The sequence below is a fragment of the Stegostoma tigrinum genome, chromosome 36 (assembly GCF_030684315.1).
Source record: "Stegostoma tigrinum isolate sSteTig4 chromosome 36, sSteTig4.hap1, whole genome shotgun sequence".
In the NCBI taxonomy this organism is placed as follows: domain Eukaryota; kingdom Metazoa; phylum Chordata; class Chondrichthyes; order Orectolobiformes; family Stegostomatidae; genus Stegostoma; species Stegostoma tigrinum.
The window spans coordinates 22,206,708-22,228,560 of NC_081389.1; the positions used below are offsets into that span (position 1 = coordinate 22,206,708).

At 39.9% G+C, this 21,853-nt stretch overlaps 1 protein-coding gene across 5 annotated transcripts; it reads right to left on the bottom strand.

Moving 5' to 3' along the window:
* On the bottom strand, window positions 1-21,817 carry prc1b (protein regulator of cytokinesis 1b). 5 transcript variants are annotated; one of them, XM_048520823.2, is made up of 15 exons: window positions 21,275-21,817; window positions 19,575-19,707; window positions 18,885-19,007; window positions 18,527-18,760; window positions 16,765-16,935; window positions 15,273-15,422; window positions 11,283-11,430; window positions 10,145-10,281; window positions 9,817-9,912; window positions 8,840-8,986; window positions 8,239-8,349; window positions 7,688-7,798; window positions 6,556-6,667; window positions 5,750-5,804; window positions 1-2,678 (listed from the first exon to the last, which is right to left on the bottom strand). In XM_048520823.2, exons 1-15 carry the CDS (start codon window positions 21,286-21,288, stop codon window positions 2,534-2,536), a joined length of 1,887 nt encoding a protein of 628 aa, XP_048376780.1. In that variant the 5' UTR covers window positions 21,289-21,817; the 3' UTR covers window positions 1-2,533. The 5 variants fall into 5 exon arrangements, with proteins under 5 accessions (XP_048376780.1, XP_048376783.1, XP_048376781.1 ...); XM_048520825.2 differs by having other exon boundaries at window positions 2,565-2,678; window positions 6,482-6,667; XM_048520826.2 differs by lacking the exon at window positions 7,688-7,798.
* Window positions 21,818-21,853: the final 36 nt, after the last annotated feature.

Consider the following 21,853-nt stretch of genomic DNA (forward strand, 5'->3'; position numbering starts at 1 on the left):
TTCAGTTTTAACTGTTTATTCAAGGCATTGTACACTTTAGGGACATGCTCAAACCAATGGTCAGACTATGTTGACACAATTGCATCCAATGCTAATATTTAGAGTTCTGTCAGTCACCAAAAAGATTTCACACCTTGCCCTTAAAAGGCATAGAGTTCCAAAGTACCTGCTGTAGCTCAGGTTATTCTACATCAACAATCTGGTCTTAGATGCCACACACATACCTTATAGTCCAGTTTGATTTCACTACTTCATTAATAATTTTCTTGGGTACCTTTCCATGCTGGATATTTTACAGAAAGACATTATGGTTTTTCAAAACTAAAAGAAAGGAGCTGTACAAATTTCTATGGCTGACAGAAAAATATCTGAACAATTTGTAAGTTCAGTAGACATTGGGCTAAAATAGAAACACAAGGTTCCCAGATGCATGGAGATATTGCCAAAACCAAAAAAAAGGAGCACTAACATTGTTTCTCCATATTACCTACACTTTCTGTCTGTGGCAGTCAACACTGAACTTGAATATTCAAATCATTAAACTGCTCAAAGTCACCTTTTTTTTTACAAAAAGCACAGGACTCACTTCTAGCAAATCATGAACTTACACATTGAGAATAATTTTTCAAAGGATTTGCATACTTGCTATAATGGTGATATATAAATTACAACACAACACAATGGGATAAATTTTTAGCTTCACCAGCAACTGAAAAGTAAGGCTTGGTGAATAGCCCAGCTTGCTGTTTGGTAAAAGCTAGTGCTGATGGAACTGCTCTGAATTTTCTAGTTAGACTGCACTATTGAAAGACAAAAGTATATAGGTCAAGTTACTTTGAAGCTAGTGACCTGTCTGCAGCCCTGAATGGAATGCTAAGAAAATATGGAATTCAAAACAAATGTTTTGTTTGAGGCAACCTAATTTGCAATATACACATCAACTGACAAGTGTGACATTATGCCTTTCTCAGTTCATTTAAAAAACCAAATTCTTCTTTTAGCCTCAAGACACATCAGGATCAGGGCTGTCTTCTATCAGTTTGCCTATCACTTCTAACAGCAAGCTTCTTTGCATATCCAGGAGTGGTTCCATCAAAACTTGGCAGAGAAATGGATTTTAACTTTTTTTTCAAATCTTAAAGTGAGAGATTACTTCAATATAAAGAACTCCACCAAGGCTTTCCTTCCCCTAACTCAACTGAACATTAAAACCTCTAGGATAGAAGTCTGTTCACTCCTAAGATTCAGTAAATCGTTCCTACACTAATGAACCAAATGTGACCGGCTACAGAGAAGCAAATGTAATGTATACCAAAAACAAAAGAATCTTCTCAAATAGTAGATAAATTATTGCCAGCCCAGAGAATATTACACTATTTGGTCACAAAGGTCTGTAGCTGTAACAGCTATATTATGGTTAGTGTTTAAAAACTCTTCTCATCACTGAACTATTTTACAGCAAATTTGTAAATGATTAAAAGAAAGGTTAATATGAATAAATAAATGGAAATATAAAAAAGGTGCAAAACTTCATGATTAGCTTAATAGAAGAATATTTACACAATTTAAATCTGCAAAAATTATTTTAAACTGTACAAAAGGATCATAAAATCCATAGATTATGTGAAAAAAGCAAGCACAGGGAATGGGGGATATGCTAAGAATTAACAGCCAATTAGATGTCAATATAGAATATTAATGCTAGATCCCATTTAGATTAATTTCAACGTCATTATTTGCCATTAAAAAGACAAACTAATTCACATTGTTTGGTTGGCACTGTCAATTACACTGTTGTGGAACATTTTGGCTATCAGTGATACAAAAGATTAAATTCAGAAAATGTTTACGGGATCCTGCTTGGAGATTGCTTCCAAGTTCTTGATGAGGTTTCATTAAGTTTGGCATTACACACAACACTGAATTAGGAAAGTAATATAGGTAAGTTCCAGTGTGAAGGGTTTGGGTTTTCCTTGTAATATTAACAAGGGAATTACATCATCCATTAACAAGGGTAACTCATTTCAGGCTACTTTGAAACTGCAAATTAAGTGGATTAGAACAAACAATGACCAAAAAGTTGATCATTTTAATTTTAAAAGGCATTGGCATGCAACTTTAGTACAGTACTTAAAACAGAAATTGGACAGTTTAAGGTAAAAATACTTTTGCAGTTGAGCCCTGAAATCTCAATCATTTATCCTTTGACCTCCCTCTCTTTACAGAAAGTGACTTCTAGGAACACCTGGAATCATGGTATTTTGAGATTACTTTGAAATGTAGTGCACTGGATGAAGGCTGTTCAATAGGAAAATGCATTTGAAATTCATCACATTAAAGTACATCTAAAAATTGTGCTAATGTTCATTAATTCCCCATCTGGCAAATGACTTATTTAAGCTATGTACAGTCGAGGGAAGCATGCGCATTACCCATGTTCACCTGTAGCATTTTTCACATAATCTGCATTTACAGTCTAATACATCCGAACATGCCAATTCTATCACAACACATTATACAGTATACGCAGACTTCATTTTGTGCACACGCAAGTGTAATTTCTGAGCAGTCCAGGTTCACACTGGTTTCTTGCTGCCAGGTCAGGGATGGATGTTGCTGGTTGTAGAGTTGAGAATTCGTGATTGACAATCAAATTTGGAAGCTTTTGAAAGTTCTCGCTAGAAGAAGGAGAGAAGGAATGCAGAGGCAAGTGAGATTGAAACAAACAACATGCTCAGAGGACAGATCATTCTCAGATAAATTTCTAAGATAAATCATTTAGCAAGCAACTTTTTTTTCTAAAAAGGAAGTCTCAAAACCACTCTAATTATGCTAAACAGAATTCATCATTTCAATAGAGGGGTGGCACTTGGATAGTACTCATGTCATGCATTAGAAAAGTTAAAAAAGCTAGAAAAATGTGATTACAAGTGGGGGATAGCAATTTTTGATCAGAACAGCAAACGTCATGTCCCAAAAACAAACATGTCTGATTAGGTAGAGCTTCATTTGCAGGCAGTCAGTTTCCAAGAGTGATCTTAGAAGCTCTAGCACTGAGCATGTGTGACAACATCATTAATGCTTGTAACTAAGTTTTGTTTAAATATTGAAAAAAAATCCCATAAATTTCCATTACTTAACCTAAAGCAATTACTTGGGAAATAGTACACCCAATATCGCAACATACGGGAGTAAATGATATTCAAGTGAACAGCTGACAGGTCAATGGCAAATGTGGGATAATTTTTAAAACAAAGCAAAATATGTAACAATTGAAAGTTTTCCTTCTGGTAGGACGAGACTTAGTGACCTCAACGCTTTTTTGTACACCGGACGAGAGGGTTACAAGTTTCTCAAGAACAAACAGGACAACAGTATGGAAGAAAACATATAATCATTGACAAGTTAAAAAAAAACGTGAGCCCAAAGTTCCAAACGTGACATCTGTTTAACTAAAACAGAATTGTTGTAATTAAAGAGACTTCAATTATAATGCTAATACATCTTTTATCCCCTCCCTTGTGCTGTTCTTTCTACACTTTCTGTTCTTTGCTGAAATGACTAAAGGAGGTGTGGGATAAGACAAAACACAGCAGGATGTTCTGTAAGGGGAAAACCAGGCAGATTAAACAGAATTCTATTAGGGGCTAAGTTATGCAGATAAGTTTCCGAAACTTAAGAGATTGCAGGTGCTGGAGTCAGAGCTAACTCAGTATGGAGCAGGAGGAACGCAGCCATTTCTGACGAGGGATCCTGGCTTGAAACTTCAATGTTCCTGCTCCTCTGCTGCTGCCTGGCTTCCTCCAGCTCCATACTGTGTTAGTTCCAAAACAGGAGATGTGCCTTTAGGTTCAGGAATGACAATGGGAGGCGTGCGAGCGGGCGTGTGCAGGAGGAGGTTTGAAGGATAAGATACAAAGAGAGACATTTCCTCTGATCAGGCAATTTAGAACAACGGAGTAATCAATCTTAAAAATTACAGGAGGAACTTTTTTCCCCCCTTTCAGGGTTGAAATCTGTGAGCAGTTTCTCTCGTGTATTAAAAGCTATTGGAAATCTCTGGAAGTTAGCCAAATGGGGTTGAGAGAGAGATTTTAAGTGATGAAACAGGTTTGAAGGGGTGCACGATCATGTTCATACACATCTGTTGGAATCCCGGCTGGTTTTCCACATTCTAAAGTGGAAGATTGCCACCAACAGAGCACTCTGATCACCAAGCTGAGCAAGATCAGCTAACCATACTCTTTCTGGTGTATATACATTAGTCACTCACTAACTTGAGCATCCTAAACATTAAAAACAAAATCAAAAGAGTCATTCCTAGGTGGTGTTTGAGCAATATGTTAAGCAACAACACTTTAGTTGCCTAGAGGTACAGTGCAGTTCAAATCATTTGCCATACTGGATTCACTTTGCATTGGTCTGACAGCAATAATTCAGTTGTGAAGCTACTTTGAAAAACAGTAAAGTCGTCTTTACAGGTGCATAAAATTTACCAAACAAAGGGTTCAAACTGGCCATTAAAGCAGTACCATCTACCAATCCCTGGGAGTAGTGTTTCCTGAGAATACAGTATTATGGTTGTACCAACATAATTTTTTTGATAAATGCTAAACTTGAATTGATTTAATTGAAATAAGAAATCTAAATAAAAGTTTTGCTGACTTAACATGCTCAGTGCAGAATAAGAGAGAGAGACACTGTGAAGGCAAAAGAAAGCTATTTGTTAGTGTGGTTAGATTAATTAGTGCACAGCTATTATTTCCTCTCACACTACATGACCAATCCATTGAGGTGAAGAAAAGCACAAAACAAAAATCAGAAGGAAGAATGCAAGATGACAAGCCATTCAGTCAAAACACATCAAGAATCACCCTGGCTCATACATAGAGTTCAGTTATGTTAAACAGAACATTGCCATCAAGAGGAAAAACAAACAAATATTAGATATAAAATGTGTATGGAGAAAGATATTCTTATCCCAAGAGCAGCATAAATGCAAATTTGAGGGGAATTTGTAAAGGTACATGCACAGCACAAAATTGTAGACTCGTTGTGTATTTTCACTTCTGTCAGTGTTGCACATCAATTACCAATTAACAGGACCAGAATATCTTATCTTCCCATTATAGGAAGCACATAAAAAGGGGAAGAAAAAGGAGGACAGGTTGTTATTACTGCACATTTATTCCTACTGTTTCAGCACATTAGTTTAAAAGGATTGCTACCAATTTAGCATCCTTGTGCTGTGGCTAAGTTATATATGCAGATACAAACAATACAAATGAAAACTGCTTTCATGCGAGCATGCTTTAAACAATCAGCAAACAAAACAAAATGGCAGCACACAGTCAGGAACTATGGACTTTAACCCAATACTCAACTGTCCTACTTGAGAACTCAGTACATTATGTAGGAAAATAAAACTTGAAATTGAAAAGGTTTATCAGCATGTTTCTAACTAAAAAGTTTTAGAATACAGCATCAGAATAGCTGTTACACAGAATAACTTTGAGTGTTACTTTCAGTGTATTATGCTTCTAGTTGCAAGTAGTGTTTCAAGTTGAGGAGTCTGATCTTCAATTCAAGAAGAATTTTATGGATCTGAATTCAAGTACATTTTCTAACTGCATCGAACACAGAGCACATTGAAATGAGAGCTATGAAAACTATTCAACTCATTGTATTAAAGCTCTAGCCCTCACTACATGGAGTTTGGAATCCTCAAATAGTGGGTTACCATACCGACCTGAAAAGGTGACGCTGTATATTTGTGCAGGCTCCTACAGTGGAGCTGAATCCATCTACAAACACAGAATAAAATAAGTTATCAAGATTCCTGGAGTAACTGACATTGGAAATAATGGAGTAGTTTACTGCTTTCAGAGGAACGCATAAATTTCTTCCCAAGTCTCTCAACTCAATAAGGTCACAAATTGTACACTACCATTTGCCAACAACTGGACTTCTTAAAACAAATGTAGGAAATTAAAAAATTAATAGGTTTCCCCCATAAATGAAAATTATATTAATTTGATATATTATTAAACTATCGAACAGGGATTTAAACCAAATTACTGCACAAATACAGCAACAATTTAACATCACTCCATAATACTACTGAAACATGTTGCACTTTGGTCAGAGAGCTGAAGTTCTGAGGTAGGGAAAACAAACAATAAACTACCCCGAAGCTGTAGTCAAATGGACAATGCATTTCCATTCTCCAAGAACATGCTACAAACAACATGCAATAATCCAGATTATTCACTGCCAAGATAATCAGCTAATAGCTGTGAAAACTAATGTTATTAATTATTAGGTTCATAGTGATTATGCAAATAAAAATTTTATTGGGGAAATCCTTTACATATTGATCAAAAAAAAAGGTGTAATGGAAAACTTTATTCTAATTTGACCTCTTTTGCTAACTGTGTGCTGCCACAGCGATTGGTAGATGACTGCAAAAAAATGAAATTACCGCAAACTCAGAATAAGTGGTGGCAACTGAATTTATGCTGAGATTATGCCGTGGGGTGGAGACGGTGGACGCACCACTCATTGCTGTTGCATTGAGGTGAGAAATATTCTCTTTGTTCCTTTCAACCAGGCCAAGGCGTGGAGGCTTTGTAGTGGAATATCCTGGCGTGCGCACAGATTGTCCTGGCTTTAAAGAAAAAAGGAATTAGAGTGGAAATACTGAAGTCAATTACTATCACAGTTACTCAAATTGCCACTAGTAAAGCAATTGTTTTTATACGAATATTTTTCTCTTGTAATTATCCTTCAAAATTCAGGGGAAACTATTTTGAACTGATGTAACAATAGGGTGAAACACTGACAGCACAAACACTGAAGGAGTGAATAATTTTACTTCAAAATAGGTTAATATCAAATAAAAGGACTAAAAATGAATCAATAGCATTTTATCAAGGCCACATGATACAGTAAATGAAAATCTAACAATTTAACTGAAGATAGATGAGCAATACTTCAGTGAAACTTTGAGTCATTAAATTTAGTAACAAAGAAGAAAACGGATGTCCAAAGGCAGTTGCACGATCCCTATACTATTGCTCTGTTTTGTACAATAACACTTGACCAGATGCGAGTTTAAGTCAGTTTTATATGGATTTTACATGAAAGATTAAAGGTATAACTACTAGGTCATGACTGCCTCAAGTGGAATTCTTCCAATGGCTCAGCTAGCATCCAAGAGAATCTAATAGCTACAATGTTACAATCTAAAAATGTTAGTTCAACCAGACTTGATTGTGACTTCCAACCAAGCCAGCACTTAGTGAGCAGCCTTCCATATTGAAAAATACTCAGGCTATATGCTTAAAAATCTGACTCCATCAATAATATTCAAGTAGAAATCAACACCTTTGGGAGCAGGACGAGAAAAACTGGGGCCTAAATTAATACAGGCAGGAATTTTCAGTAAAGACTATATTAAAAAATTAGCTAGTATCTGAAAAACTATACCACTGAAGTGCATGAATCTAATGTAGAGAATAGTAGTGGGCACAAGTGACAAAATAGCTTCTGGAATTGACGCCATTTTATTTTTTAACAATCACGATACATCCTAATGAATGACTCCTTTAATTATAAGCTTAGCCATAAAGATACTGATTGCATATTTGCTTAGGGGAATAAAAAACAATGCAGACTAGTGACTGACCTTGCGTCCTGATAGTGGGGGTCGGGAGATGGGTGAGTAACAAACACTACCACCAATGGCACAGCGAAGGGTGCTGTTTGGGGTGGCATTGGCGATTGACGTACCATTTAGCTAAGACAAAGCCAGAAAAAAGGAGGAAATATTAATGCATGGGTCTGTTGGGGCAAAAAGAGCAACAGCACAAAACTAGGTTTTAGTAACAACATGAAATGTACAATTAAAAACATTCACAAAGCTAAGATTTGTAGCTCAGCAGAAGCAATGCAGATTAGCAAACAGTGCTCCTGGACAACTGGGGGATGGGGAGAGGGGCGGAGAGAATGAACATAAACTTGCTGGTGAAATTCAGCAGGTCTGACTGCACTGTGGGGAGAAAGCAGAGTTAACGTTTCAGGTCCAGGTGACATTTCTTCAGATGCTTCCAGATCTGCAAAGTTTCGACAGCAAGTTTGCTTCAGAACTCCAGCACTCTTAGTTGTTTGGTTTATGAGTGTGTGGGTGGGGTGGTGTGGAACAGGATTCAGTCTCCAACAGTAGCCAAATGCTCTTACCTTTCGTAATTTTCCTGGGGTATTCAGTGCATTAAGCCTTCTTTTGTTTGGAGTTTTGGGGGCACTACCATACAGCATCTCCTCCTCAATTAACTTGTTCTTTTTCAGTTGCTGCAATACAAATAACATCCCTTTAACTCTCGATCACACAACTACTGTTGATTAGAACTTTTACACAATTTGATCATCTGATTTTTTGGCTAGATATAACCAAGGACGACAAATGGGAAAACATTCTCATCAGACAGATTCTTTCCACCTTTGAAAACCGAGTGCTCTATGAAATAAGATCAAAAAGAAACACTGCCTTGTGAAAAGAAACCTTTTGAGCTTCACCGGCAGCTCAAAAATCAATCCAATGAACACGCACAAGACAAAAATTGTTAGCCATTGTCACTAGACTTGTATATCAGCATGTCACATCTTTGCAAATTTACTAACTCAGATTTTATTTGTGCAGAAGGAGGAGAAATCTGTTCCTCTGCAGCCCTTCTTAAAAGATTAATTAAGGTCATAACACTGACATAGATCCTAGTATTAAACAGATAACAATCCATAATTCAGTACAACCACGGAAAGTTAACTTGAAGCTTGACCTCACCCGCTCTTGTTTCTCTCGCTCTTTCTCCAATTTGTGCAGTTCCCATTGTTCTGTCACATAATCCATGAAGTTCTGTCCGTTAACCTGAAACTGGGAATGATGCTCCTGTTCCCAAGTAGCAATTTGAACTTTCAACTCTTCCTCCAGCTAAAACACAGTGATTTTATTTCAGAAGCAACGTAAAGTTCCTTTTTACAGATTTACATTTGAAGTATTGGACACAATATCCCCTGTGCCAGCACCCCTCCACTTTCTGATTCTGTTATTGAACTTAGGATTCAAATTTATCATGAGGCAAACTACTTTATATTCAAGACTGGCAAACTGAATTATTTCAGTTGGAAGACAAAAAAAATTACTTCAGTTTACAGAGGCTTAGAATCCTTGTGAAGGATTGGATTCTGTTATGGGCACCTCACAAGGAGAAACTGGCCTCTGAGGTGCTATATCAGATTTAGCTAAATACTGAAACTATAAGGATTGAAGTTATGGACGACAGGTTGCAGAACCTCTGCTGCTGTCATCCAGAGTTTATATGGTTGAAGATGATCTAATTGTGTTTACAATGATAAAAGGGCACAATATTCAAGTAGGTACTCCAGATCAAGATGGAACAACCACAGAAAGTAAAGCTAGGCCAAGAAGGAAATCAGTAAGCGCAAAAAAAAGCAGCGAACAAATGAAATACTTCAAAAAAAATTTTAAAAAAGACTGCAGACAGATGAAAAGAATTTTACCTAGATGTCTGGAAATAACAAAATAAATACTATATATTATTGTAATATATTAAACTATAAACATGCTTATTTAGTAGATAACGTAATCATAAACGGTTTTACACAGGTGTGTAATAAACCATGACTCAAACAATTCTAAACCAAGTACAAAAAATGAGCCAATAGTATCATTAATGACACATTCATGAGTGTTATGGCTTTTATATGTGTCACATTAAACACACAAATCAGGTTACTTACTTTAGGTAACATTTTGTAAAGCTTTGTTCTTTGCTTCTCCTCTTTTAGCAGATTGCCCCCACGGTTGGTGAACCGGTTTGGATCTGCTGCTTTCTTCTGAAAAAAAAAAATTTAAAAATACTTTTATATGTTTTGCTATCCATGTCAACATTGTTGTTAAATAGTCTGCTCCACTCAAAGTGGTAGCCATGGGTTTGAGCTGAATTAATCCCTAATTTAGTTCCTTGGTCAAGAACATGGCTGTTGTCGGGTTTGAGCACCAGCAGCATCACAGTATAATGTTCTCGAATCACAGAAGTATTACTGTTTAAAAGTTTTGACTTCTCACCTCGAAACTCAGATAAAGCTTCCAATTTTCTTCCCACTTCCAAACACCCTCAAACAGTTGCTGGTGTGCTTGGTAGTACTCCTTTAGTCGATTCAGCTCCAGGTTATGTAGCTGCAATAACTCCTCCGTGTAGTCGTCTTTTGAGAAAAGCAAGTTTTTTGTAATCAAGATACAAATCAAATGCAAATAGATTAAAACATAAACCTAAAATAAATTTCCACTCAAGTGTTGGAATTCCGTTTCAACTTGATTACACAGTCTAAAGTTTAAAAATTTGGTAATTCCTAATTCATGACCCCTCTTTCTCTCCCCACCAATTAAAAGTTGGGGACACTGCAGCTTCAGGTCAACTCTGCCCTGCTTAACTCCAACTGAAATTGAATGAGGGTCAAATTCCAAGCCTCTCACCCCCCCACCCCCAAATTATTTTATATTACCACATCAGTGGACAATCTCACACCTTCTCTTCATCACATTAATTTCTCATAATTTACAATGTGCAAATGAGTGTTCAAGGGGCTTTTGGAATATGCAAAGAATGTTGGGATAGAGACCTAGAGCAAGCAGAAGGGATCAGTTTAATTTCATTTTCCACACAACATCGTGGGCTGAAAGAACAGTACAACACAGGAACAGGCCTACATTCTATGTATTTCAGCCACTGTTCCAACTGGAAGTGATGTTAAAATGTACAGAACCAAACAGGTCAGTGCCTTAATTAATTTGGAAAAATCCACAAAAACCGACCACTTAGTAGTAGTAGTAATAATAATAATAATCTGGTTACAGGGCTGCTGAAATATGCAAATGTCAAAAGGAGTCTACCACTTAATTCAGATTCTAACAACTTAATCACGTGGAAGGTCTACTCTCCACTCGACTGACTGCAATTACCTCTGATCACCACTCAAAAAACCTTAAGAACTGAACAATTCAAACAGAAACAGCAAATAGCAAAGAAAAGTAAAACAATCTTTACTAAGTATGGCAGTACACATCCACATCAACGGAAATATTACAGTCTCAGCTCATGGAAACACCAACAGAAAAGACGTCAGGCACTATAATATTCTAAAGACCTGTGCCTGCCATGGTATTAAACCTATTTACTTGAGAAAACGTGACAATTTAAACAAACCATCATGGTATGGCGCAAATTCTTGCCGTTGTGAAGAACTAAAGAAACATTTCTCCCAATACGTTGCCAGCTCTCGTCTGATTGATTCAATCACATTTTTCATGTTCTGTTGTTTAAGGACCTCTAGACGTTCCAACTCTGTCTGCAACTACACCACAAAATACATTAAATAAACATCAGATTCAATTCAACAATGTGAATTGGTCCTCAATAAAACATGGAATGGGATTTGAAGATTGAGTATCCATCACAGGATAGAAGCAGTTTTTAATGTAGATCAATTATCTTGCAAGATCACATATAATTCAGTGTAATAATGCAGGCTGAGAGAGGAAGAGATGCTCTCAATCCTGATTACATTCCAGTGAACCCAGATGGATACTATTAAAGATGATACAGATAAAAGTTCATTAAATGGGAGCATTTGAAATAAAGTCAAAAACAAAGATTTGAGATTTCGTTCTGCATAGATCAACATGCAAGTATTTGATATATCTGCAATTTATTTACTTAATTCTTTCAAAGTTTTAAACATTTTTTTGGAACTAGCTAATCACCCCAATGAAGTTACTGCACATTAAGGATCCATATTCCAAAGGATTAGGTTTTGTTGTACTGGGGCAGGGTTTCTGAATGTACGAAATTAAATATTCGTTAGTTCTGGCTTCAAACAGGAAGGCACAAGTCGCAAAAAAAAATGTGAGGCTTCACAGGGCCAAATGGGAAGGAGGAAATCAAGTTAGTTAATATTGTAGGGAAACGGTGTTGAGGAAACTAAGATTAAAGGCAGATAAATCCCGAGGGCCTTTATAACCTTCATCCTAGATGAGTTAAGTGGGCTTCTCCAAAATTTTATTGAATCAGGGTAGCTCCTATGAATTGGAGGGTAACTAAAGCAACCCCAAGATTTAAGAAAGGAGGGAGGGAGAGAGAGAGAAAATAGTGAATTACAGACCAGTTAGCTTGATCTCAGTAGTGGGGAGACATGTTGGAATCCATTATAAAATATGAAATAGGGGAGCACTTAGAGTGGACAGAGTCAGCACTGTTTTACAAAGGTCAGACATGCCTGACAACTCTTAATCAGAGATATACAGCATTGAAATGAGGCCCTTCAGTCCATTGAATCTGCATCAGTCAGAAACAAGCACTTAACTATTCTAATCCTATTTTCCAGTATGTGGCCCATAAGCATGTATGCCTTGACATCATAAATATATATGGATATATTTCTTAACTGTTGAGGGTTTCTGCTTCTGCCATCCTTACAGGCAGGGTGTTCCAGATTTCCACTGCCCTCTGGGGGTGGGGTGGGCGCGCGGGAAGAAATGTCCACACATTCTTTCCAAACCTCCTGCCCCTTATCGTGAATCTATGCCTCCAGGTCATTGATTCTTCCATCAAGGTGAAAAATTCCTTCCAGTCTACCCTGTCTTGCCCCACAATTTTATACATGCCCTCTACCTCCTCTGTTCCAAGGAAAACAACCCAAGTCTATCCATTCTCTCATCATAAACCCTCTAGACCAGGCAACACCCAGTAAATCTGACCTACCCCCTCCCCACCTCCCCACCTACACTCTCCTCTCCCCCGCTTCGGTCCGCCTCCCCTCTCTCCATCCCCCTTTTCTCATGAAGGGTCTAGACCCAAAACGTCAGCTTTTGTGCTCCTAAGATGCTGCTAGGCCTGTGTTCATCCAGCTCCACACTTTGTTAACCCAGTAAATCTCCTCTCCAACTTCTCCAGAGTAATCACATCCTTTTTATAATGTGGATTACAGAATTGCATACAATTCTCTAGCTGTGCTCTAAGTAAGTATCCCACTCACTTTCTTAACCACTTCATCTACCTGTCTGCTGCCTAAGGGGCAATAGCTGCACATGCCAAGGTCCCTCTGATCCTCGGTGACTCCCGGAGGTCCTACCAATCGTGTATTCCCTTCAGAGTTAGCAGGAACTGCAGATGCTGGAGAATCTGAGATAACAAGGTGTAGAGCTGGATGAACACAGCAGGCTGAGCAGCATCTCAGGAGCAGGAAAGCTGAAGTTTCGGGCCTAGACCCATTTCTAAAGGGTCTAGGCCTGAAATGTAAGCCTTCCTGCTCCTAAGATGCTGCTCAGCCTGCTGTGTTCATCCAACTCTACACCTTGTTATCTCATGTATTCCCTTGCATTGATGATGCTGCACCAAGTATATCATTTCTCACTTATCAGGATTGAATTCTATTCACCACTGATCAGCCCAATTATATTCTCCTGTAATCAAGGCTATCCTTCTCACAACTTACCACCCCAATTTTCATATCGCCTGCAAACTATCCTGGATTCAAGTCTAAATCATTCATACATATCACAAAATAGCAAGGATCCAACACCGATTCCTGTTGAACTTCACCAGACAATCTTCCAGTCACAAAAACACCCCTTGACCATCACCCTCTGCTTCCTGCCACTCAGCCATTTCTGGATCTGATTAGTCAAAGTTTTCTTGCTAAGCTTTGCTATCAATCTCCCAGGTGGAACCTTGCTGAAGTCTAAAACAGACTATGTTGAACACATTGCCCTCAACTCTTTAAAAAAACTCAATCAAGTTGGTCATACATGATTTCTCCTTAACAAAATCATACTGACTGTTCTTAATCAATCCTGCTTCTGATAGAATATTTTTGTGGGTGTAAGTAACCTGTAGGGTGAATAAGAAGGAGCAAGTGCATGTGGTTTACTTGGATTATAGAAGGCTTTCGATAAGGTCTGATAAGAGCAGAGGCCCCACATAAGAAAGTATCATGCAAAATTAAAGTGCATAGGACCAAAATATGTTAAGAAGTGGCCGGCAGACAAGAAGCAAAATCTAGGAATAAAATGTCTTTTTCTGAACAGCAGGCTGTGACTCATGGGTGGGGTAGTGAAGGGATCTGTGCTTGCAACCTAAATATTCACAGAGTGTGTGACTATATGTGTGTAGATGTATGGTGTACACGTGTATAACTATATATTACGCATGTAAATAAAGATAAGGAAATACATGTGATGTGTCCATATTTGGAGTAGACAGAACTGAGTGGGACAGCGAGCTGTGAAAAGGATGCAGAAAAGCTTCACGGTGACTTGGACAAGTACATGGCAGATGCGGTATAATGTGGATAAATGAGGTTTTCCACTTAGGTAGTAGCGAAGACAGGCAGATTATCCGAGAGGCAATAGACTAGGAAAGAAAAGAGGTACAACAAGACCTTTGCCCGCCAGTCACAGGAAGTAAGCATGCAGGTGTAGTAACTGATGAAGGCAGCAAATAGTATGTTCACCTTGGTAGTGAGAGGATTAACGTACAGGAGCAGGGATATATGGCTAAATCTACATTGGGCATTGGATAAAAATGTGATAAGTTGTGGTCTCCTTGCCTGAGGTAGGATATTGTGGCTATTGAACAAGTGAGGCGATCGTTCACCAGACAGATACCTGGGTGCAATGGAATAGCGAGTGCGCACACGTCCTTGTGTGCAACGAATTAGATTTAAAGGATTAGGAAATACTATAAAGAGAAAGAGTGAAGGAGGGTGTTCAACAGCAAATCAATTATAGAAGAAATGCGCATGTAGTCTGAATTTTAAGAATTTCAAATTTGACTGTTATAATATCTCTCAAACCTTCAAAATTTGAAGGAATTAGGTATACTTGTATATATACTTGAGGTTGACGTGATTATTTCCAACTAAAAAGGCCACAATTACTAACTGCAAATACCCATGGTAGGTCTAACTGACGTCTGCTTTGCAGATACCGTTAACATGAACATTGCTAAGTTACTGCAAGGTTTAAAGCAATATGCCATTTTTATGAAGTTGCACAACACAAAGCAACTTTTGAACATTTGCACTTAAACACGGGTAAGACAACATCATTAGCCTAATTTCTTTAAATACAAGTTCTACGTTCAATATAATTTCAATCCCCAACTATGCACACACACTCACATAAACATAATACTTACTGCCTGCATTGTCTTAACCCTGGAGCCAACCACATTTGCAGAAAAGGTATCACGGTCTTCTTGGGAAATTTGCAGCCAGTCCCAGAGGTTAACGATTTGATTTCTCAACTCAAAGCATTTGCTCTCATTCTGACCTCTCTTCATCTCCAACTAGAAAAATATACATCACAATTAATTATTGGCACATTCTTATCAGGCACAAGGACACAACTGAGATCATTTGGATTTCAGTGTAGAAGAAAAGCTGTCAGCTATAGCAGAGATATATAGGTGATAACATTTCCATATTTAATGCCTCATCTACAACACTGCCAGAAAGTTAAATACAAAAATGTGAGTTGTATAAACATTTTGGTGGTGTGTTCAAAGGGCATTGCTGCTAGTTCAAATACACAGAATTAAGGTATTTTGATAATGTGTCTAGAATTCAACTTAAGAGCAAGTGCATTGCTCTACTGTCTCATTTAATATGTCAGTCATTCTTGCAACTGCAGAAATTGTTAACACAGCACCCAATGATATTGAACTAGGGAATGCCTTGGAACTGAAAGCCTGGGAAAAGATGGAAAACATCCCAGGTTCAGTTCACAAAAAACACTGCAGTTAGCAGGAGACACAATCTTAGTAAGTGCTGAGATCAGAACCAGCTACAGACAAGGTAAATGTAATCATGCACAGGTGACAAGCACAACAACAGCAACATTCATATTTCATTAATGAATGCTTTAAAAATTCTAATGCTAGGCTTCTAGAAGGTAGTGCAACATAAACTTGAAGTTGTCAAGGCCTTCAGTCTACGATGTTATCAAATGAGTTGACCCTATAGGTTAGGGAGTAGAAACAATTCATTTTGTGTATAAAGCCATGGTCATATTGAACGGCAAAGCAAACTTGATGAGAATGAGGAAGAAGAAAAGACAGCAGTAATAAAAACTGGATACAAAGATGAAGAACAGCTCAGGGGAAGAGGTAGTGCACTGGTCCACAATTATTTTTAAACAAACATTCCACAAACTGCTGATTTTCTCCAAAAAAATAAAAATACTGTAGATGCTGGAAATCATGTTCCTTTATGGGCTTTGGGCAACCCCATCTTTCAACAGTTCACAATCAATAATTAAAGCACCGAGAGGTTATGAAACAAATATAGAAATGTAGAAGATAGGAGCAGGAGTAGTAATTTGGCTCTTCGAGCCTGCTCCACCATTCTTCATGGCTGATCATCTAATTCAATAGCCTAATCCTGCTTTCTCCCAATAACCTTTGATCCTGCTTGCCCCAAGTTCTATATTTAGTCGCCTCTTGAATACATTCAATGTTTTGGCATCAACTACTTCCTGTGGTAATGCATTCCAGAGGTTCACCACTCTTTCGGTGATGAAACATCTCATATCTATCCTAAACTGTTTACCCTGAATCATCATACTGCAACCCCTGGTCCTGAGCACACCCAAAGAACCACATCTTTGGACAACCAATTTAATTTATACACCTGTTGAAGAAGTGTTTTCAGACCGATAATATTCTCGTTGGACAGACAGAAGGCATCTTCATCCTCACACACAATATCTCTCTCAAAACTGGTATCTGGCAGTTGGTCAAGTTCCTCCATACAAAGAATGATTTTTTTCTTTGTTTCAACAAACTCAGCTCTTCTCCGTCCCTAAAATCAAAAGAAAAAACCAAAAAGGTATATCATAGAACATGACAGTGCAAGATTTCACATCTGCCCAAATATCATCCAGTACAATTTTATTTATATGATGTAGGCAAGTAGTAATTTGTACATAAGGTTAACTCGCATAGCAAATTTTAAGAGGGAACTGGTGGATGTGCACCTGGTTTCACACATTGCATTCTCTCAGTTCCCAACCACTGCCCTTGTGCTGCTGCACCCCCGCTGCCACCGCCACCACCACCACCTTGTTCACCTGCTTCCCTCATTATTCCTCTCTGCTTAGATGCCTGAAGCAACCCCTGCTCCTCCCATGCTTCCTGAACTCATTTGCCTGCTGCCACCCCATCCACTTTCTCAGAGGCAATTAGGAATAAAAAGAAAAATAAATAAATTCTGGTCTCGCCAGCAACTTTCAAAACCAAAGAACTTGCAAAAAATTAGTCAACAAGTTAGTGATAATGGGAACTGCAGATGCTGGAGATTCCAAGATAATAAAATGTGGAGCTGGATGAACACAGCAGGCCAAGCAGCATCTCAGGAGCACAAAAGCTGACGTTTCGGGCCTAGACCCTTCATCAGAGAGGGGGATGGGGTGAGGGTTCTGGAATAAATACGGAGAGAGGGGGAGGCGGACTGAAGATGGAGAGAAAAGAAGATAGGTGGAGAGGAGAGTATAGGTGGGGAGGTAGGGAGGGGATAGGTCAGTCCAGGGAAGACAGACAGGTCAAGGAGGCGGGATGAGGTTAGTAGGTAGGAAATAGAGGTGCAGCTTGAGGTGGGAAGGAAGGGATGTGTGAGAGGAAGAACAGGTTAGGGAGGCAGAGACAGGCTGGGTTGGTTTTGGGATGCAGTGGGGGAGGGGACAAGCTGGGCTGGTTTTGGGATGCGGTGGGGGAAGGGGAGATTTTGAAGCTGGTGAAGTTCACATTGATACCATTGGGCTGCAGGGTTCCCAAGCGGAATATGAGTTGCTGTTCCTGCAACCTTCGGGCGGCATCATTATGGCACTGCAGGAGGCCCATGATGGACATGTCATCTGAGGAATGGGAGGGGGAGTTAAAATGGTTCACAACTGTGAGGTGCAGTTGTTTGTTGCGAAACGAGCAGAGTAAATTGATTTAACATCTGAGGGTGGCACAGTGGTTAGCACTGCAGACTAAACACCAGGGACCCAGGTTGGATTCCAGCCTCGGGCGACTGTTTGTGTGGAAGTTTGCACATTCTCCCTGTGTCTGCGCGGGTTTCCTCCAGGTGCTCCGGTTTCCTCCCACAGTCCAAGAATGTGCAGGCTAGGTGGGTCGGCCATGCTAAATTGCCCATAGTATTCAGGGGTGTTTGGGGGTGATATATCAAGGGGCAGTGTGGACTTGTTGGGCCAAAGGGCCTGCTTCCACATAGTAGTGAATCTAATCTAATCTGTAGCCGTTTGAGTAGGCAAATAGTTCAGATCTCAATGGCATAAATTAATTTATACTGAAAACAATAGGAATTAACAGGACATTCATAAACTGGCTGAAACCACTTTCAAACTTTACACAGAGATAAATCTGCATCAAGAGCTTAAATTTCTCTTCACCTTCTCTACATTAAGTGAAGCAATGTGCTCATGAAATGCATCAAGTCGTTCAAGACTAGGGACTGTGTCAGGATCAATAGGGTAGGCTGTTGTACAGAGAATGTCACATAGCTCCTCATCTTGTTCTTTAAGGCTCTTTAATTTCAGCATCCTCTCTTTCTTCTGCTTCAGAAGGACCTCCAATCGTGTCCGCAGATCTTTCTCCAGTTGCAGCATCGTGCAATCTTCTTCGGGCTGTGACATATAAAAAGTTTAAACTATTGATTAGAACTAAGAGTGGGAAAATAGCTATTTTTCTTCCCTTTTCCCCAAAGCCTTGCTCAAAAGGAAAAGTGATTTATAGTAAAATTTGACCCACCATGCAAACAGACAAATTGAGTTCCTGGCACACAGCATGGAGTTCCTTCTGGCACATATCAATGCTCTTTTTCAGCCGCTGCCTCAGGTTTTCTTCCTCTGCAATCATCATATCCAACAACCCCTGTGCGAAAATGGAAAAAGGAGTACAAGTCACATGCTGCAATTTGCACCAGAGGTGAAAAAGGTTGTAGATAATGAAGGTTCAATTCATTTTGACAGAATTGTTTTTTATTTAAAGATATGCACCCAACGTATTAAAAATAAAAAAATACATGCAGATTGAACAGTTCACTATGGGCAGCAAATAGGATCAGAGGATAAGTCATTCTTCAAGCCCAGAAACCACCAAGAGATATTTGGTAACACCAAGCACTCTGGACATTTACTTGCTGTTGTAAAATAACAGTAGCTTAAGAGTTTAGTGTAACTTTTATCTGGGCCATTCCAGCTAATATTCAACGGCATTTGGAAAGGGCCCCACACGTAAACACAATTAACAATGAATAACAAAATTAGCTTAGACCACAGAAGGACCATTCTGAGATTGTGTATCTCACTGTCGGAAGGTAAACCGATACTGAAATTAGAACGCAAAGACAGATTTAAAAAAAACTTGTTTCAACAATTAAGGGATGCATCTTCTGTTTTAGTAAAGCTCAAGTTAATTCTGATAATTTTTTGCTCTTGCCTTAATATGCTTTTTAACAACTTCAGTTCTTTGTAATCGTTGATCTTCTGGAATCCCGATCTCTTCCCAGATATTCCGGAGATGGGCAAGTGCTCCATTGAGACAGGTCACTGACTCTGTGGCCAGAGCATCACTGCAGAGCAGCAAAATACCAGAATAACTTATGCGTAAAATTGATTGTATCTCAAATCAATACAGAAAATCCAATAAATCAGAGCATCATCAGAAAAGCACACACAAAGGTGTTACAAAAATGAAACAGTGCTAATTATTGTTTGCTCGGGACTCTTGTCAGAAAAGCAAATACTGTTGCCTACAGCTCAGACTTTGGTCAGCACTATTTTACTGACACTACCGTTCTTGAAAGAAATTTCACTCTCTCTGGATGGAACATTCATCCAAATTAAGCATGGCCAAAATAATGGAAGAGTCCAAATCACTAGATATACAATTAGGACCAAGAGTTCAATCACAACGGTAGATTAAAGTCTAAAGTTAAACACGAAATTTTGCTGATTTTTCAAAAGAAAAACAAAAACAAACATGGGGGAGAAAAACCACTTGACCTATCGGTCTGCTCCACCATTCAATACTTCACCTTCTCCCAGACGCTCTCTCACCCTGTCCTTTCCATTCTTCCCTCCCTCCCCTCTACCTCGCACCTAACTCACCAGTCCCCTCTCCTATGCACAGGACCATCATTTTCCTCAGATCTCAAGAACTGTAGATGTTGGAGCCAGAGACAATACAGTGTGGAGCTGGAGGAACTCAGTAGGCCAGGCAGCAAAGGAGCAATAAAGTTGCTGTTTTGGGTCAGTATCCTTTTTCTGAGGAAGGGCTCCGATCCAAAATGTCAACTTTCCTGCTCCTCTGTTGCTGCCTAGCCTGTGTTCGTTTTCTTCTCCCACTTCCCCCTTTCAGTACCACTGTTTTTCTTCCATTCAGTCACACCCATCCCTATATTCCACCCACTCCTCCTTCATCCCATCTCTCCCCAATCCACACTAACCTGCCTCTTTCCCTCAACTCACCCTCTACTCCCCTCCTTCTACCCTTCCTAACACTCTTCCTTTGTTCAAGAGCAGTTCCTGAGATCTAATTTAGGGCCGGTTAAATCGCTTCATTAGACCTTGTCCTTAGTGTAGAATTCACTTTTTGCAAAATGTTCATTCTTAGAAAGAGAATTTTAAAATTGCAGATTTCTGTGCAAGAATCCTGTAGATTGCTCTACATTTGAAAGGACAAGAAACATCCTAACATCAGTGTTGCATGGGAACGCAAATAATTGTTATTGATTTAAAAAGTTTGAACGGCAAAAATGACAAGTAAAACAATGCAAAATGTCAGTCTAAAGACAGTTAAAATGAGTCAACACCTTTGTTGCTCCAGAATTTGAAAAATTTTATTGCCAATCGCTGGCTGGAGAGGCACACCCAAAGTTTAGTCAATTACACAACAGGGGAGGGGAGGGGCGCTGGGTTGGGGGGGGGGGTGCGGAGTGGCGCTGGGTGATCCGAGTTTTGGGGGGGGCTGTGGGGGTTTGGGGGGGCTGTGGGGGTTTGGGGGGGCTGTGGGGGTTTGGGGGGGGCTGTGGGGGTTCGGGGGGGGGGGGGTTGTGGGGCTTTGGGAGCTGAGAGTGTTGCGATACTGGCTCCTTGCCCTCTCTCCCACTACCCACCTGCACCCTCCCCACCCCTTACCTTTTCCTCACCATCCTGCGACTCCGCTCCCTCACTGCCGGTCAGTTTAACGGGAAATCACCGTGTCCGATCTCACTCTCCCTCCAGCTCACGGACCGTCCGCTTTCACGGTGTGTGTGTCTCTCGGACTCCCTGTCCCCGGGGGTCCCGGTGTCTCTCGGTCTCGGACTCCCTGTCCCCGGGGGTCCCGGCGTCTCTCGGTCTCGGACTCCCTGTCCCCGGGGGTCCCGGCGTCTCTCGGTCTCGGACTCCCTGTCCCCGGGGGTCCCGGCGTCTCTCGGTCTCGGACTCCCTGTCCCCGGGGGTCCCGGCGTCTCTCGGTCTCGGACTCCCTGTCCCCGGGGGTCCCGGCGTCTCTCGGTCTCGGACTCCCTGTCCCCGGGGGTCCCGATGTCTCTCGGTCTCGGACTCGGACTCCCTGTCCCCGGGGGTCCCGGTGTCTCTCGGTCTCGGACTCCCTGTCCCCGGGGGTCCCGGTGTCTCTCGGTCTCGGACTCCCTGTCCCCGGGTGTCCAGTCGCTCTCTCCAAGACCGTTGCGGCCGTTATTCTCATTAGATTCAAATTTTCCAACCGCCAGC